The 20,000-nt window shown below is 39.1% G+C and overlaps 1 protein-coding gene across 1 annotated transcript in view; it reads left to right on the forward strand.

Moving 5' to 3' along the window:
• LOC138962003 (potassium voltage-gated channel subfamily KQT member 1-like) overlaps positions 1 to 20,000 on the forward strand; it is a 53,148-nt gene that overhangs the window by 14,358 nt on the left and 18,790 nt on the right. Inside the window, exons 4-5 of the mRNA XM_070333697.1 lie at positions 7,145 to 7,271; positions 9,978 to 10,056. Coding sequence (XP_070189798.1) covers positions 7,145 to 7,271; positions 9,978 to 10,056 — 206 coding nt within the window. The remainder of the gene's footprint in view (positions 1 to 7,144; positions 7,272 to 9,977; positions 10,057 to 20,000) is intronic.

Raw genomic sequence — 20,000 nt, forward strand, 5'->3', positions numbered from 1 at the left:
GGCACTGTCACACCCTCATTTTTCAATCAAATTGATTGAAATTTTGGCAAAGCAATCTTCGATGAAGGCCGTACTTTGGTATTGCATTTCAGCTTGGTGGCTTAAAAACTAATGAATGAGTTTGGTCATTAAAAATTGAAAACTTGTAATTAAAATTATTTTTTTATTAAACGATCCAAAAACAATTTAATCTTATTGTTCGTTATTTTCTGATTCCAAAAACATATACATATGTTATATTTGGATTACAAACAAGCTCTGAAAATTAAAAATATGAAAATTATGATTAAAATTATTTTTTCGAAATCGATTTAAAAACAATTTCATCTTATTCCTTGTCGGTCCCTGATTCCAAAAACATATATATATGATATGTTTGGATTAAAAACAAACTCAGTAAGCTAAAAAGAATAGAGATACAGAAAAGCGTGTTATCCTGCTTATCAGCGCGACCACTACTACCGCACTAATCTGGTAGGGAGGCCCACTGTCCTAAGCGTGAATAGTGCACAGAAGGCATTTTTTTAGAGTGCTGTAAACAGCTTCAAAATTAAGCAATGTTCTTATAGTTCAGGTTTGAAATGTAAAAGTACTTATAGAATTGCTGTGCAAAGTTTGAAGCCTGTTAAAATTATACATTTGGAGGTATTGGACTGTAAAGTCAGGCAAATATGCGATTTTTTCACAACTGGGAAGTTCTGTACAGGGCGACAAATTAAAAAAAGCAAAAAGAAATGACCTTTTCGGTTTTATTTTATAAAACAGATTGCAGCAACCACAAATGTATCACAGTTGAACCAATAAATGCAATAAAAAGGGTTTTAGAGCCGATTGCAATTTTAGGCTATATTGACGTCATCACACGAAATTTAAAAAACGCGAACAAGCAAATCTTCAGTGGTTTTACAGGTAAATATGTCATACGATATATCAAATTGAAGATATCTTTGTGTACAATCTAGCTGTCATACTTTTGATGCTGTATAATCAAAACTTTACAACTTAAGCTTGAAAATCAATATTTTCAAAAATAATAAATTTAAAATAAAAACTATAAAATGTATTAATGTTCCGCAATGTCAATCTTTAAAAACATTTGTAACCTCACATTTTAGCATATTTCCACACATTGAATGATAATAATTTTACTTCCAAACAAGAAAACACTAACTACAGCACAAGTTTGCAGTTATGCGTTATATTTTAATCTGCCTGACTGAAAATGTGTGCGTTTCTTCCTTAACCTGTATATCCGCGATTACATAGCAAATTATGTGTATGTAAGTGTGTATATATCCATGTATGCAGGTATGTATGTGTGTATGTATGTATGTATGTATGTATGTATGTATGCTTATGTGTGTATGTGAATATCTCTCTCTCAGTTTCTATCTCTCTCTCTCTCTCTCTCTCTCTCTCTCTCTCTCTCTCTCTCTCTCTCTCTCTCTCTCTCTCTCTCTCTCTCATACACCCCCACACACACAATATCTGTTATCCTTGTTACGGTGCAATTAAGGTTAGGTATCCAGCATGACAAAATCCCCAGCAATGCAATAATGACACAAACAACAGATTTTCAACAAAAAAACTTTCACAGCAAAACAGAAATTGTCTAATCAATGAAATGTAACAAATACAATTGCAGAACAGAACAAAGAAACATTTAAAATATAACATCAGGTATTTAGCGCCAAAAAGTCAGATCATTAGTTATGAGAAGCAATTAAGAACAATAAACAATTCAGCGCCATAAAAGTCATTTGAAGTCATCAGTCACACTTTACTGAATTTCAAAAATCGTCGGGAAATGAATTCAGCATTATAACAATACCATCAATAAACACACAAGCATGAAGATGAAACAGAACAGACCGAAATTGTAGCACAGAATTGAATTCTGCAAACATATCGAGATCAAAGAAGAACACCAGGTGACTAAGTGTATTAAAGCTATCGTTAAACATACATTACACATTTAATGAGATGTACCTACAGATCAGGTAATTCGTGCTACAAAACCCAGTGCGGATCATAGTCTAAAAGACATCGAGATATTACTAAATTATACAGTACTTCAGCGCCATACTTCTCTTCTTCTTCTGCGTTCATGGGCTAAAACTCCCACGTTCATTCATGTTTTTGCACTAGTGGGTTTTTACGTGTATGGCCGTTTTTACCCCGCCATTTAGGCAGCCATACGCCGCTTTCGGAGGAAGCATGCTGGATATGTTCGTGTTCCTATAACCCACCGAACTTCTGACATGGATTACAGGATCTTTTCCGTGCGCACTTAGTCTTGTGCTTGCGTGTACAATCCCCGGCGAAAGAAACGCAACGCATTCGCGCCCATTGTTCCGAGTGATTTTTCGTCATTTTCAAATTGTCGTAAAATGTGAACCAGATAAGATAAATCAAAACGAAAAACAGATTCGTAGAGGATATTTTACTGGCTCTACGACAAATCCATAGTATTTAATCGTTTTTATCTTTTACTTGTTCATAAATTGTGTTATACAGGGTAGGGGTCAAGCGAGTCGTGATTGCAGGCAAACGTGTCTCTTCAACATGCTACACAAATCGTAAAAATGAATATTTTTTTTAACAAGGTAAAGACATTTTTGGAGGAAATTTATTTCTCAACAACACAATTTAATTAGAATTATTCGCCAAAGCGTTTAAGACTAAAAAATTTTTTAGAAAAGATCACTTAGACATTTGGCCACAAATAGCACCTGTTTTTCAAAGAAATCATCACGTCGATTCCGTGCGAATGAGCTTTTGCCAAACAACCCTTTGTAACACTGTCAAAGTGATCTTTGATAATATTTTGAAGTTTTAAACAATAAGCCATTAGCAGGTCTGCACATAAGTTGACCTGGGAGATGGAAAACATCTCCACACTTAACCCACCAGGCGGCCGCGACCGGGATTCGAACCCTCAACCTTCCGATTAAGGTTGAAACGCTACCTTTTGTTGGAGTAACCCAAGATGCACGCTTGACTTGGAAGAAGCCACATATTGCAGCCACAGAGGCAACAGCGATTAACAAATTCGCACTAACGGAATGAGAGCGAAGACATATGTGTCTATGTGCACGTGTGTCTGTCTGTATTCATGTGTGTGTGTATGTTTGTGTTCGTGTGTGCGTGAGTATGTATGCATGTGTGTATGTGTCTGTCTGTCTTTGTGATTCTGGATCAAAATGTATGTGTTTGAGTTTGTGTGTGTGTGTGTGTGTGTGTGTGTGTGTGTGTGTTTGTGTGTGTGTGTGTGTTTTGTGAGAGAACGTTTTACCGAGAATTTACTTTGCAAAGCGAGTATCTACAGCTAGGTAACTGCGAAAAGGGCTTCTGTGTGCTGATCGGTCCTGTGAAGCAATCCATGTTGCAGTGAGGTAGCTACGTGTTTTGTCCACGTGTTTTAAACCGGAATTTCATTGTCCCCCAACAAACCTTCTCCTTGGGTCTGTTAATGTTGCTGGGTCACGGGGTCCTGCGTGTCGTCAATAGCCTGTCTCTCATAATAATACTTGTGGCGAAGGCGAGTCATATGTAAGCAAAATTGCTGTTCTTGTTAGATCTGTTCACTATAACTGATGGATCTATTCAAGGCCGCGTCGCGGAGAAAAAAAATCATTACCACAGCTGGAAGGCTCGGTTATTCTTTTTAAAGATGTTGCTAATTCGTTGATCTAACTTTGGTGGGGAGTTGACAAACCTAAAATTATAACATATTTTCCTGTGACATGTCACGGCATGCCTTGATTCAGCCTTCGGCGGTGAAACAGTTGAAAAGCGTTTTAATTTAATCGCTAGGCGAAGTCCAACAAATCTACATCAGGATGAGAACAGACTTCTGGATAGATCTTTTGCAGAGATCTTTCACTACACAATATATTTTCTGTTTAAAATAAGTTTTCTTTGCGAGCTCGTGGAAAATAGGCGATAATTTCGAATTTCGGCTTGTCGCGACGTCAAGTTTTTTACTGTGCATACTCTGATACCGGTGCGTCCCGCTACTGAACACTGCGTAACTGACTATTCAGCTTTTGTATGACTGCGAGAGTTGATCAACTTTGGGTTTTTTCACTTCAATCGCTGGTCAAGGTCAAGCCAAAGCACATACTGATGAGAACAAATGTACTAAACTTACTGGTAGATCTATCTCTTGAGATCACTGAGAAGAAAGATCGAGCGACTTCCTAAAACGCATGTGTTTAAAAGAAAACACTGTGTTCAGAATAAACCCTTTCAACGACGTAATGATATATTTTGTAAGTTGCTCCTTTGAACATATAATAACAGAAAGTTGATTGTATCGCACGCAAAGTTTCATGAATCTGGTTAGCATATCTTTCCTTTGCGAGTCTTTGGAACTGGGGCGATAATTTGGAGTGTTTCAGCTTGCCGCGACGTCATGCAAATATCACTCTTTATTCCCCCCTCTGCTTCTTTACCTCTGTAAACTTGTAGAGCTAGTTATTTTTCGATAATGACCCAGCAACCAAACAAATAACGAGCCAGCAACAGCCTGAATCCTCGATAGTGCAATGGGTTGAGAAGCTGTTCTGTTTCGGTACTACTTTTGTGACTGAAAAGTTCCGAACGCTCTATACGTTCGAAGTATACATCTCTGGAGCAAACAATACAAACATACCGCATTTAAATTAACAACTACAGGCCTGAACACATGAATCTCCATATAAAATCCATGAGTTCGGTTGTTTTCTGAATCTAGATCTGCTGTGCACAAACCGTTCATCACAAGCAAATTCCCAAGGCAAGTAACTCATACTCTGGCGACAAGAGTAGTTCCCCTTCTTTTAACGCAGTTTCTTCGACAACACTGACTGCAATCCGACAGTCAGTTTTCAACAATATTTCATTTTATAAACAGATCACACGCAACCAAATGCACACATCTCATCAATTTAAACAACATAAAGCGGTTTCATACACTATTTTCCCCAGAAATCTGAACTTCATACAGTAATTAACGTTGGAACACGGGTGCAAAAGTTCGTCTGCTAGTCCCATTTGACGAAAGAACATTTACTAAGCGATACTAAAACATAAACAGAACACACAATATCTGCCTTTACCGCCACAGCAGAATAACAGCATATCTGTGTACTGGATTTTAGTCCAAAACAGGGAAACTGAAAAGAAGTGTTAACAGAATGGAATGATTTGCACGGAACTATACAACCGCGCATTAATCGATCGCCTGCGCAGGTTGACTGGTTGAGTGATTCGGATTCGATCAAACTTTCGCACAAAAACTCCTGTTTTTTTGGAATAACTGAAGAAAGGAGGAATAAAGAGGTTACACACCTCGTCTCAGTGATTATTAAAAATAATGGTCTCAGTTCGCGGTCATGAAAAAGCTCGCTGAAGCTCGCATTTTTCATGATCCGCTAACTTCGACCATTATTTTTAATAATCACTGAGACTCGGCATGTAACCTCTACGTAAATGACTAGATTCAGTCTTCGGCGGCGCAGCCGTTGGATAATCGCTTCACTTCAATCGACTGGCCCGGTCAAAGTATAGCCCGTATTGATGAGAAATGATGTTCTTCTTGTAGATTAGCCATTTAAGATTAATGAGAGAAAAGAGCGATTTCCAAAAACGCCTGTGTCAAAACAAAAACACTGTGTTCAGAATCAACTATATTCACAACATATTAATAATAATTATGAGTTGCTCTGCGGAATATATAATTACAAAGGATTGATCTGATGGTATGCAAAATGTCATTAAACTGCGTCTAATACTTTTTTCTTGCGAGATCTCAGAACATACGCGATTCGGCCTTGGACGGCGCAAAAGTTGAAATATTGCTTCACTTCAATCGGTTGGCCCGGTTAAAGTAATGCACACATTGATTAGATAAGACATTGTCCTGGTAGATTGGCCTTTTAAAATTATTGACAGAAAAGAGCGATTTCCAGAAACATCTGTGTAAAAAGTAAAACACTGTGTTCAGAACCCACCCTTTTACAAGACGTTAATAACATTTTGATAAGTCGCTCTTTCACATACATCATAACAAAGGGTTGATCTTATGCCACACTAAATTTCAGTATTGTACTTTAAACAGTTTTTCTTCGCGCGCTCTTGGAACTTGGGTGACGATTTCGAGTGTTTCGCTTGCCGCGACGTCAAATTGCTTTTTCCCTGTACACCGCGTCTGCGGCTAAGTCCGAAGCGAGAGATAGCGTTTTGGGGCAAGTTCGGGACTTGTTTTACTCATGAACCAAAAACAGCACGTTCACATACCAACAATCATTCAAAAGAACAATAACTGGAGAAACCCTTGCAAGTTGTTTGACGTTTTTAAAATATTTATTTAGCCTTTTAAATCTTCAGAGAAAAGTAAAAAAAAATCACGGCTGTGGCCGCCATTTTGGATTTTCTCTGTGGGCCTCCCTAAATCTGGCTTGTCGATTTCACTGCCTTTGCCACGAGCGGTGGAGTGACGAAACTACGAGTATGCGGTCTTGGTGAAAAAAGCAGTGCGTTCAGTTTCATTCTGTGAGTTCGACTGAGCTTGACTAAATGTTGCTATTTCGTCCTTTGTTTTTGTCTGCCTGACTATCTGTATTTCCGCCTACCTGTCTGTCTGTTTATCTGCCTGCCTGCCTGCCTGCCTGCCTGCCTGCCTGTCTGTCTGTCTGTCTGTCTGTCTGTCTGTCTGTCTGTCTGTCTGTCTGTCTCTCTCTGTCTCTGTATGTTTGTCTGTCTGTCTGTGTTTGTATGTGTGTGTGTCTGTCTGTCTCTCTGTATCTCTGTATCTCTCTGTCTCTCTGTCTCTGTCTGTCTGTCTCTCTCTCTCTCTCTCTCTCTCTCTCTCTCTCTCTCTCTCTCTCTCTCTCTCTCTCTCTCTCTCTCTCTCTCTCTCTCTCTCTGCTGGTTAATTTATATCAGTTTGTTGTATGTTACCTTTGTTTTTACATTTTGCCATGTTCCTCGGTGTTTCCACTGTATCTGTCTGTTTTATTGGTTTTTTTTGGTATTTGTCTATTTATTTGTTTGTTTGTGTTGAATTTGTCGAATTGTGCAAAATTATGTATTTGTCGTTGTGTTGTTTTGTGATAATCAGGTGGGCCAGAAGTTAATCTGACATTGTGTCTGTGTGCAGGAAATTGTGTTAGTAGTGTTTTTCGGGTTGGAGTATGTCATACGGCTGTGGGCAGCCGGCTGTCGCAGCAAGTACATGGGCTTACGAGGGCGATTTCGATTCGCTCGAAAACCTATCTCACTTATAGGTATGTATATTGATTCACGTCTCCTTTATAGATATGTACATGTATTGATGGAAACTATGAAAAGGGCAATGCCGAATATCCAAAGAAACTTGTTTTTTTCTCAAGAGACAGACAAATCGACCAAGCAGGCAGCAGGCAAAAAACATGTGGTGGGTTTCTTTGGTTTCCAGGTCTGAAGCGTTCTTGGTACTGTTGGAAATGGCATTTTGGCCATGCATTCGTGTTCCCCTTTTCTGTGTTAATTATTATTCATTCATTTCATACTCTTTTTTTTATCCCATTTCTGGAAAATGTGTAACTTCCAATCGCATCTATCGTATTTATCTTCGATGACACACCCCATTCAGACTACTCTTGAAAGAGGAAGGGGATTGTCCCTAGAGCCAGACAGACAAACAGACGGACAGACACTAATATTGGAGGTAGTCAAGCAGGCAAACAGACGGACAAAAACGAAGAGAATTGCCATCCAGATTATGCCAGATGATTTGATGTAAATGTTACTGCACGCCTTTTCATGGTTTTACGACTGCCTTTTCGAAGGAATGAGCACGAACAAAGGGACGAAAGTAAAGCAAAAACAAATGTGGTGCAAGCAAATAAGAGGCGGACCTACATTATTATATTCACACAGCACACTTTTTTTATTTTTTTTTTAAATATGCAAAATGCATTGCGCAGACCCACACGCTGTTCTGTAGAGAAAGGTTCGAAAATTTCGCCTTATTGTTTTTTTTAACAGAAATTAAGGCATAAACTCTGTTTCTTTCTGTGTCATTTTGTCTGTTTCTAGTAAGTCCTACATACATTCTTTAACGTCTCTCTTATATAGACATTCCTCTCTTATTTGACGATTCAATTGAAAGAACCATTCAAGCAAATGTACCGGGTGACATTGGCTTCAGAGGGCTGTACAATACAGCAGTATTGACGATACGTTATTTTTTGAAGCTGACTGAATTATACCTGAGGACATCTTCCAGACTGATTGATTGAATTTCGCATTGCCAAAAGACAAATAGAGCAGACTAAAGAGTATTTTTATTTTCATATAGATCATTTAGTAAATGTACCATAAAATGTCTTGGATGAGAGCTTTATTCCCTTTGGACACACCAAACGTTTACCGCCCGGCCGCTTTCTCTCTGGGGTGGAATTTGTTGTCGGAATTAATTTCGTTTAAAGGTAGGCTCGGCAAGGCGGAGAATGACGGGGAATTTCGAAAAAAAATGGCGGTGGAAGCGAGATTCTCCGAAGAATAGGTAAGGAGTGAGGTGTGTGCGGAGCGAAGAAAGGAATAAAATACTGTCCTGCTTTTATTCTCCGCAGAAAGGTAACAAATTCTCCGGAGAATAGGTAAGGAATGAGGTGTCTGCGGAGCGAAGAAAGGAATGAAATACTGTCCTGCTTTTATTCTCCGCAGAAAGGTAACAAATTCTCCGGAGAATAAGTAAGGAATGAGGTGTCTGCGGAGCGAAGAAAGGAATGAAACACTGTCCTGCTTTTATTCTCCGCAGAAAGGTAACAAATTCTCCGGAGAATAAGTAAGGAATGAGGTGTCTGCGGAGCGAAGAAAGGAATGAAATACTGTCCTGTTTTTATTCTCCGCAGAAAGGTAACGATTACCAATCCGCGCGTTCATCTCTTTCGCTGGAAGTTGCCGACTAGTTGCTCTAAATTCGCTTTGCCTAGACATCCATGGATCGAAGCACCTACCTAATTCTCCTTTGAAATTGTCCTTCCTTTGAACACTAGTAGACGGGCGCAGTGGCGTGGTGGTAAGACGTCGGCCTCCTAATCGGGAGGTCGTGAGTTCGAATCCCGGTCGCTGCCGCCTGGTGGGTTAAGAGTGGAGATTTTTCCGATCTCCCAGGTCAACTTATGTGCAGACCTGCTAGTGACTTAACCCCCTTCGTGTGTACACGCAAGCACAAGACCAAGTGCGCACGGGAAAGATTCTGTAATCCATGTCAGAGTTCGGTGGGTTATGGAAACACGAACATACCCAGCATGCCTACCCAACGAAAGCGGAGTGAAGCTGACCATGCTCTCAGAGTATAGTGTGGGAAACCCAAATGGGCAAACGAGCTCACACGTAACCAGACAAATTCTGGAACGCTGAAGAAGAAGAAGAAGAAGAAGAACACTAGTGTTTACCATGTGCTACCTTTTGCCAATATAGTTATACACTGTGTCAAACGGTGTTCAAAACTGGTTACAGAAAGGGTGTTCAAAACTGGTTACAGAAAGGGTGCTCAAAACTGGTCACAGAAAGGGTGTTCAAACTGGTTACAGAAAGGCTGTTCAAAACTGGTTACAGAAAGGCTGTTCAAAACTGGTTACAGAAAGGCTGTTCAAAACTGGTTACAGAAAGGCTGTTCAAAACTGGTTACAGAAAGGCTGTTCAAAATTGGTTACAGAAAGGCTGTTCAAAACTGGAACACTTTAATTAAGAAAGCATATTCACCCACGTTCACAAACACAGTTTTCCTAAATGTCATGCAATAATTATAGTCAAACATTTCCACTTCCTTTTTTCGTGTCTTGACGTTGTAACTCATAAATGTGGATATTACAGTCATTTCTCATGATAACTTAAGTTTGACGATTTCCTGCAAAGGCATATTTCATTTTTTAAGATCTCTTGTTTTACTAAATGAGGGGCATGTATGAATGAACGTTGCAATTTGTTGTCTCTTTCTCCAGATTTTGCAGTGGTAGTTGCATCTATAGTTGTACTGGGGGTTGGTTCCAATGGACAAGTATTCGCCACGTCTGCCATTAGGTAAATCATGTTTTGATTCTTTTTCTTGCACACAATTTATCACGCATTCTTTTTATAAACAGATACGGACTTGCATGTTTAACACTTTCAATGGAACTGGTTTTTGCACTATCCCTGATTTTCTAGCACTTCTTTTCAATTTATCTAACACCGTGCACACGAAACTGCAACAGAATTGTCTTAAAATTATTTCCTGAGCACATCTATATATGTATACGACTTGTGTCTGTCTGTGTGTCTGTGCGCGATGCGCGGCCAAAGTTCTCGGTGGATCTGCTTCAAATTTGGTGGGCTTATTCAGAGAGACCCCGGACACAACCTCATTGATGAGATATTTCAACACGTGCTCTCAGCGCGCAGCGCTGAACCGATTTTGGTTTTTCTGTTCATTTCACCATTCCCAGTAACTCTTCCTTATCTTCTCCAGTGTTTTGCGTTTATCTCCCTTCCTTCGTGTGGCGTCAATCCATATTCCCGTTACTACGTTACTATTTTTAGAAGGTCGCTGCACGTTACTATTTTTAGAAGGTCTCCAGTGTTTTGCGCGTTTATCTTCTTTCCTTCGTGCGCCGGCTTTGCCGGCGTACACCCGGCAAAGCCGGGTCCCAGGCGCAGCCTGGTATTCGGCTCTACTTCTTCCCGGCGAAGCCGGTACCCGGCGAAGCGGGTAATCATCTAGTAATATATATACTTACTTAATAAAAACAAAACACACATTATCCGTTTAAATTTGTCTAAGCACATCAGGATATAGTAAAGCACTGCAAGATAGCTTTTCAGCATAAGGCTACCTTGCCTTCAAAGCAGTCGCAAAGCATATACCCTTAAATTTGAAAGCCACATAAAATGGCATTATTGTACCGTATTATTAGCACAAAATCAGGTTTTTTTGTTCGTTCATGGGCTGAAATTCCCACGGCTTTTACGTGTATGACCGTTTTTACCCCGCCATTTAGGCAGCCATACGCCGCTTTCGGAGGAAGCATGCTGGGTATTTTCATGTTTCTATAACCCACCGAACTCTGACATGGATTACAGGATCTTTTTCGTGCGCACTTGGTCTTGTGCTTGCGTGTGTGTTCGGACACCGAGGAGAGTCTGCACACAAAGTTGACTCAGAAATAAATCTCTCGCCGAACATGGGGACGAACTCACGCTGACAGCGGCCAACCGGATACAAATCCAGCGCGCTACCGACTGAGCTACATCCCCGCCCAGCAAAGTCAGGTTATTTGTGTCGTTTTCAGGGAAGAAATCAAAGAATGTAACCAGTCTGAGTGTGGAAACGTCCAACGGTATGTCGGCGATTGTGTTGCAAAGAGACAGCAAAGCTTATTTCACACTAAAATTGAACACAGTTCAGTCTCAAAGTTCATTCCAGGTTTTACAGTCCCGAAAATTACGATTGTTCAGGAGCAGGCTTACTGACACATAATTATGAGTAATTCAGGCTCACAGTTGGACAAGAGGTTTCCGTGGTCATTGTAAAAAGTTGCAAGTAAAATGAAACTCAATTTATCATCTAGACTCGTACCGGTTGAACCAGTTTTTTTCAGCAAGGCAAGGCAAGGCAAATTTTTATTCAAGAAACCCCTTGAAAAAACAAAAATGCAAGAACAAAAAAGAAATGCATGTTGTTTCACTAATAAATATATCATTCAGTTAAAAAAAATATTAAGTTATACTTGTGGATTTCATGTCTCAAAAATAGACATTCACAGCATATTGCTGCAGCTGTATTTGGAAAAAGGTAGAGCACATATCCTACCATCACCTCCACCTCCCACCCGCGAGGCACACCCCTTCCCGTGTCAACAGTTTGGCTAACCCTCTCAGACCTGACCAGACGTTAACATGGGATAAAACCATCCATCCACTTGGTCATCTACTAAACATCAACATTCTGGGTACTCTGTGCACAGTGCGAATTGTTAATGAATTAGTTTCGTGAAGGCTTTTGGTGGCTTTTTTTTTTTTTACAGTAATAAATTTATTTTTAAAATGTCCACTTCACCACAGCAAGCAGCCAGGGTGTCGGTTTTCTGTTTATGAGACCAACTGGAGAGACGGTCTTATCCCATGTAAAAGCTTAGCAAGGTTCGTTACGTTTTCACGGGAAGGTGAGTGCCTTTTAAAAAAAAAGTCCAGACACAAAAAAGCTTGGTCGAACTGTGAGACTGTAGAAAGTTGTTTTTCCATCTAGTTTACTTTTTGGTTTGTCTGCTACTAGCTTTACAATTAGAGAGCTTTTCATTTTAAAGACGATTTTAATCAGAAACTGCAATCAGGCTGTAGGTATTAATCGATCATCAAGTCTAAAGACTGTAGTAGGCATTTTTTTCACACGCCCAACTGAAAGTCAGAATTTGCTTATCTATCGAAATCATACACATAAGATGACTCGCTGGTTTCCAAAACACTCTTATGCCACCATTTGTTGCCAGTAATTAATGAATTACTTAAATGAATTTTATCTGTTTATTTATTATTTCATGTATTTATTTATTTAAGAGCGTTTTTGTTTATGTAGTTATTTATCTATTTATTTGGTTGTTTAGTTTTTTTAGTTATCTATTTATTCGTTATTAAAAGATTGACATGCACAAAATGACCCTGTGAAGAATTTCTTAAGAGATTTCCTCTTTAATAATTATAATTGAATTTGTTGACGTGTTATATGTGATACCTTGGAGGAAAGATGATACATGATTAACTATTAGTCAACATTCTGAGATAGGTATGACCTAACAAAAAATAATAAAGTTTCTATCATTCCTGACAATATCGCTTTAACAGCCAGCATACAACTTTTAATAAAACTCAGCATAAAACTCGGTATGGCTGGTAGGAAGAATAACTGAATCCATTCGACTGATAGAAATGATACTTTAATTAACCAGGATTACAGTGTTAGCGCGTTACGCCGCTTTCAGTGCCCTGCTTTTATGTTACACCCGAGTTCGTAACCAGCTTCAGTGTATTGGTCCGAAATACGTGTGTGTGTGTGTGTGTGTGTGTGTGTGTGTGTGTGTGTGTGTGTGTGTGTGTGTGTGTGTGTGTGTGTGTGTGTGTGTGTGTGTGTGTGTGTGTGTGTGTGTGTGTGTGTGTGTATGTGTGTGTGTGTGTGTGTGTGTGTGTGTGGTTTCTTTTATGCAATATAATTCACCTTGAAATAGCAACCACCAGTCCTCTTTATTACGACCAATTTTGGGTCGGTCTTTGGAGTCGGCGTTATGGACAGGTTTAACTGTACAACATATGAAACCACTGGATACAAAAACTGGCGTAACCTAGCTGTCAGCATCATGGGATGACTGTCCGTGTCCCTGTGTTGATTTTCAACGTCACTGTTTCGGCCTACATCTCGCTCGACTTTCAAACCTGAACGGGTTAACAATGGTAGTTAGAGCTCAGATTGATTTTCCCAAGTACGGATCCATGTTTTTGCACAACGAAACTGTGTCGACATTTTGCTTTGCCCGCTTGGCTTGGGACTGAAGCGTTTATACAAAGTGCGGCATTGTCATGGGGATTTGTTTAGTATAGCTGATTTGCTTTGTGTCTGTTGTTGTTTGTTATTGTTTTTTTTTCTCGTTATTTTTCTTCTTTTTTTTGTACAGGACAAAACACAACATTTATAAGTACATCACCCTAACGGCCTTTACTGTTGAAAAAGTATCCGTTGTCTGTCCACTTTAAAGGCCAATATGTCGAAGTTCTTGTGAATGTTTGGTTTCGTCCTGAATGAAAATGTCCAATCATTTAACCTTTATTGTCTTTTGATTCTTGATTTGGAGCTTTAGCAGTCTTTTCATTTTGTTTTTCATCAACGTTAGCTTATTTGATGTTGCCCAAAAAGTTGTCTTTTTTTATACTTCTTTTTTTTTTTTTTTTTTTTTCCTGTTCAATATTAACTTTCTTGTTTACATACTTTTTAATCTTTTTTATGTTTTTGCAGAGGGGGAGCTTTATAGAAAGTTTTACTTTACAAGTATTTGATGCCGCCCACGCCTCTCTCTCTCTCTCTCTCTCTCTCTCTCTCTCTCTCTCTCTCTCTCTCTGTCCCCTCTATCTCTCTCTGTGTCCCTCTCTCTCTCTCTCTCTCCGTCTCTCTCTCTCTGTTCCTCTCTCTCTCTCTCTCTCTCTCTCTCTCTCTCTCTCTCTCTCTCTCTCTCTCTCTCTCTCTCTCGTATATATGTCTGTTTCTGTGTCTGTGTTTCAATGTCCGTCTGTGTGAGTTGCAGAATTAAATGCTGTCAAATGTTCACAAAAAATATTAGAACTTACCAGTATTTATTGACAGACGATCAATTCTGGTTGATTGTTATGATTGTTTCCTATGAGACACGAATTGCTAAGTTAATTCATGAACTTAATCTCATGTTGCTGCGACTGGTACCCGCCAACATACCTTCCTCCCTCCATGTTTCCTCCTCCTCGTGTGTTAGACCGCCATGAGTACCAAGGAGAGCCCTATCGTGCTTGCAGGCCACTGGCAGCCCCGCTTCAGCAGTTTTTCTCCGGTCCCAGCAACTTTAATAGCTACGGGACTCATTCTACACTTGTGTGATTACGTAGATGGTGCTTGAACAAACTGTTCTGGTGAGTGCGTGTGTGTGTGTGTGTGTGTGTGTGTGTGTGTGTGTGTGTGTGCGCGTGTGCCAGAACAACATGCTGACTGTTCAAAAAAGTATTGACATCTACCCACAGCGGAATGTGTGTTTGCACAGACACGGCCTCCTATCCTTCATCAGTTTTATCAACTACGATTATACTCATAGTTGATGTTTGCGTGAACTTTAAAAGTGTCTCCACGGTTACGTTTTGAAGAACATTGACTCAGTGTATACTTTTCTTCCTGGCTAGCTACGTAAGCAGGAATCACTATTGTCTGAGTGACAGCGGGAAGCAGGAAACAGTATTTTTTAATTTGATACAGGTGTCATATTCATCTGCTGGAAGGACAGTCGAAGTTGTGCACCGTTTTGAAGAACAGTGACGTTTTCAAGGACTGTGACTATAGCTTAATACATGTTTTTCTTGCTAGCGTAAGGAAGCAGAAAACAGTATTGTTCAAAGACATAGATGTAATTTTCTTCTGCTTGGGACTAAAAAGGACTTTCCAAGTTTCTCTTTCACCTCATCATAGACTGAGTGCCTGAACGAAGAGAAATATAGCTGTTGCAACCTCCGGTTTGACGTGCCTACTGGGCGTAATTACCTATACGTACTTCGTTACATTTAGTCAAGTTTTGACTAAATGTTTTAACATAGAGGGGTAATCGAGACGAGGGTCGTGGTGTATGTGTGTGTGTGTGTGTGTGTGTGTGTGTGTGTGTGTGTGTGTGTGTGTGTGTGTGTGTGTGTGTGTGTGTGTGTGTGTGTGTGTGTGTGTGTGTCTGTGCGTGTGTGTGTGTGTAGAGCGATTCAGACCACACTACTGGACCGATCTTTATGAAATTTGACATGAGAGTTCCTGGGAATGATTTCCCGAACGTTGTTTTCTTTTTTTCGATAAATACTTTTGATGACATCATATCCGGCTTTTTGTAAAAGTTGAGGCGGCACTGTCACACCCTCATTTTGCAATCAAATTGATTGAAATTTTTGTAAAGCAATCTTCGACGAAGGCCGGACTTCGGTATTGTATTTCAGCTTGGTGGCTTAAAAATTAATCAATGACTTTGGTCATTAAAAATCTGAAAATTGTAATAAAAAAAATTTCATATAAAACGATCCACATTTACGTTCATCTTATTCTACATCATTTCCTGATTCCAAAAACATATAAATATGTTATATTTGGATTAAAAACAAGCTCTGAAAATTAAAAATATAAAAATTATGATCAAAATTAAATTTCCGAAATCGATTTAAAAACAATTTTATTTTATTTCTTGTCGGTTCCTGATTCCAAAAACATATGAATATGATATGTTTGAATTAAAAACACGCTCACAAAGTTAAAACGAAGAGAGGTACAGAAAAGCGTGCTATGCAGCACAGCGAAACCACTATACTACCGCGCTGAACAGGCTCGTCAGTTTCACTCCGTTATGCAAAAGCGGCGGACTACGGTCATTGTGAAAAAATGCAGTGCGTTCAGTTTCATTCTGTGAGTTCCACAGCTTGACTAAATGTAGTAATTTCGCCTTACGCGACTTGTTTTTAGTTGCGGTTTCTTTTGAATACCATTATATAAACGGTGTCATTACTATTTTTATTTTTATCTTATTTTTCTTCAGATTTTCTTGTGCTTTTCTTCTTTTGTATGTTTAAGTAATTGTCTTACTGACAGATTAACCCTATTGTATGATGAACTGGCGCAGTGCATGGCCCACAAAAGAGGGCATGCGAATTGGACACCTAAACATAAATCATGCCATTAATAAGTTAGCAGACATCTCGTCAAACCTGTATAACTCTGGTAAACCTTTTCATATTTTTGGATTGTCAGAGTCTAGGCTGTCGAGTAAAGTAGCAGACTCTGAGCTCACAATCTCGGGTTATGTCATTTTACGCAGAGATGCACAGACACACACAGAAACTGGATTATTACTCTATATCAGTGAATCCTTAACTTTTACACGCCTTACCCACCTAGAGCAACACTCTGTTGAATCAGTGGGGATAGAAGTAAAATTAAAAGTCCCTCACGCTGGTCATAAAACAATAACATATCGTTCGTTTTCAAAATTTAATAAGGAAGATTTTCTTGAGGATTTGTTGCACTCCCCACTTGAAAATGTTTATAATTTGACTGATCCGGATGAAGCTTTTGGATATTGGCATGGTGCTTTTTTAAAGGTTTATAACAAACACGCCCCATTGAAAACCCAGAGGGTTAAGCATCAATTGAAACCAAAATGGTTTGATCAAGAGTTGCAATAGGCAGCGGATTATCGCGATATTTTGAAAAAAAGAGGGCTGGAAAATGAGTATAGAGATCAGAGAAACAAAGTTACATCTATGAAGCGATGGAAAAAGAAAAAGTATTTTCAGGAACTTACATCATCAAAACAAAATTCTAAGTCAATGTGGAAGGCAATAAACGAGTTAACAAATAAACAATCAACATCCAAATGCTCTGTCGTTAAAGACATATCCTCCGAGGAACTGAATAAACATTTTTCTAACATAGCTGAGAAAGTCGTTCCCGAAGACAAAACTCATTTAAATGATTTGAAAATTCTGACAGATTTTTGTGAATCTAAAAATATAATGTCGCAATCAAACATTCCATTTATTAGTGTAACAGAAGTATGTAATGCACTCATGCACCTCAAGCAAACAGGAACCCGTGGAATTGATGGTCTGGACGGGAAGATTCTTAAATTAGCAGCCCCTGTACTTGCTGATTCTTTAACTTACCTGTATAATCTCTGTATAGACAAGTGTTATTTTCCAGTTGTGTTAAAGCAGGCTAAAGTTATTCCACTTTTTAAGTCAGGGGCTAAAACAGAACCCTCCAATTACAGGCCAATATCTATTTTATCGGTTTTATCAAAGCCGTTGGAACAACATATAACAAGTTTATTATGTCACATTTTAACGAAAATGCTTTATTTCACCCAAATCAGTCGGGGTTCAGAACTCATCATTCATGCCACACAGCACTTGTTTCTCTAGTTGATCAGTGGTTGAGCAAGATTAACGAAGATAAATTATGTGCTGCTCTCTTCGTTGACTTTGCTAAAGCATTTGATGTGATTCATCATGACCTACTTCTTAGGAAACTCGCACTGTACGGCCTTAGAAATAATACAATATCGTTAATCAAGTCTTTTCTTTCTGATCGAGTACAAGCTGTGTGCGCCAACGGCTCTATGTCTAGCATGCAGTCGGTAGGTTACGGCATTCCTCAGGGATCTGTACTCGGCCCTCTTCTCTTCACCATTTACATTAATGACCTTCCCCTACACATAAGCAGTAACTGTGAACTCTTCGCTGATGATACCACTATTCACACTTCCCACTCAAATGTGAAGGTATTGTCAAAACAACTTCAAGAAAGTGTTAACGAGCTTTTAGCGTGGACCGAATTAAACCACATGGGGCAGGTTTCATGGTATTAGGCCATTTTGATAGTCTCAGATTTGCTTAGTCTTTTAAATCCATATCTGTGAGAATCTGCTGTATTTGTTGTATTAACATGCAAACTAGTTGTTGTTTAAATACTTTTTTGAAAATAAAAGTTGAAATCTTTGATAATGTGTTTATTTATGTGCGTGTGAATGGTGGCGATCGTCAAACTACGGACGGATGAATTTACTTTTGCCACAGCATCACTAAACAAAGAACTAAATTCCAACACACACATGCACAAGTATCAATGCTGTGGTGGTTGAGAGTGCCAGAACACATTGAAATGATTGTTTTTCAACAACAATCGATATCCATAACACAAATTCTAACTTATACTAGCTCCGCAAAAAAAATGTATGGGGATTCGGATCTGTCCGTCCGCATAGCGATATCAAGAGCATCAAAACTAATTGTGATTTCACAGGACAAAAACACAAGTTTACCTAATTTTGTATACTGTAAATACAAGTTTGTGCACCCTTGAAGTGAGTTATAATGTTGCCGAGGTCAATTTGCCCTTGATCGACGCACGGTGACCCGAGTTTCAAAGTTGCAATCCAGTCCGTCTAAACAATGTAGCGATCGCCACATTTTTCTTTTCATTCAAAAACTAACCGTTTGGGGAGGAAGTGACCTCACGTTGTTTTACGTTGACGCTCGCGCTCGACAGAAAAAGACCGCAACAGTTTTTCAGTTAAAAAAATCGCAAAGTAATTACATTTTCTGAGGTTTTCTAGTGTCCGTCTAGTAACAATCGCCACTCTAGCGATCGCCACTGAGTGTTGAAGTCACATTTAACTCCATTTTCGACTGTTTTAAGAAACTATTTTGACGCTCAATCGTCACGTTTCAGTGTCGAAACACGTACTGTGCATTTGCAATCAGCCGGTGTGTCCAAACTGAAATGCGAGTGATGCCTCGATTTGTGGCGATCGCTCACGTGGTTGACGGACAGAAATACCTTCTTAGGGGGTAGGGGAACAGTTACTCCTCCATACAATAATGGTGTTTACAAATGATTGCAAACTTGTCTCTTTATAAACTGTTCAGACATGTCTTCTCTTCAATAATTTTCAGTTTTGCTCGGTTTGTTAATCAGGAGCACCCTGCAGTAAATGTTTCATCTGTGACAATGCTCGAAATGTTGACGTAATTCCAATGCCCATATCCTTCTCTTGTTACCTCATCTAGCCAAAACCATTGGAGATAGAAAGACATTTATTGAACAAACTAGATGCACAACACCAGTCTTAACACGTTTTGTTCTTACATGTATATGAAAATATTGATAGCCATGGAATGGTTTGAAAAAAAAGACGGTTTTTTCCTTCAAAACGGTCTAGGTCTGCCGGAAGTCGTATTTTTTCAAACCATTCATTTGAGAATCAATATTTTGATATACATACAAGAACAAAACTTGTTAAGAATGATGTGGGGCATATTTTTTGTTCAATAAATGTCTTTCTATCTTCAACGGTTTTGGCTATATGAGCTATATGCATGCATAGGATGACCGTATTGCTTTTGTTGCGTTTTCAGGGTATGCCGCTTTGCGCCTGGTTTTTAGATATAAATAAGGACCAGGACTATAAAAAAAAATACTGTTTTTAGTTGTAACAAACTCACTTTGTTGGAAAAACATGTCCTTTGAATTGTGTGCCAACATTTATTTTGTAGAATTTGAGTGTGTAAATAGTAAATTGCTGAACACAATACTGTGAAACCTGCCATGGCTCTTAATCCAGACAAAACAAAAAGCATGCTTATTACCACCAGACAAAAACGCCAAAAGTTAAAATCTAAACTTCCACCTGTAACGATTGATAATCACATTGTTGAAGAAGTTAATAAACACAAAG

Source organism: Littorina saxatilis, linkage group LG3 (assembly GCF_037325665.1).
Source record: "Littorina saxatilis isolate snail1 linkage group LG3, US_GU_Lsax_2.0, whole genome shotgun sequence".
NCBI classification, from domain to species: domain Eukaryota; kingdom Metazoa; phylum Mollusca; class Gastropoda; order Littorinimorpha; family Littorinidae; genus Littorina; species Littorina saxatilis.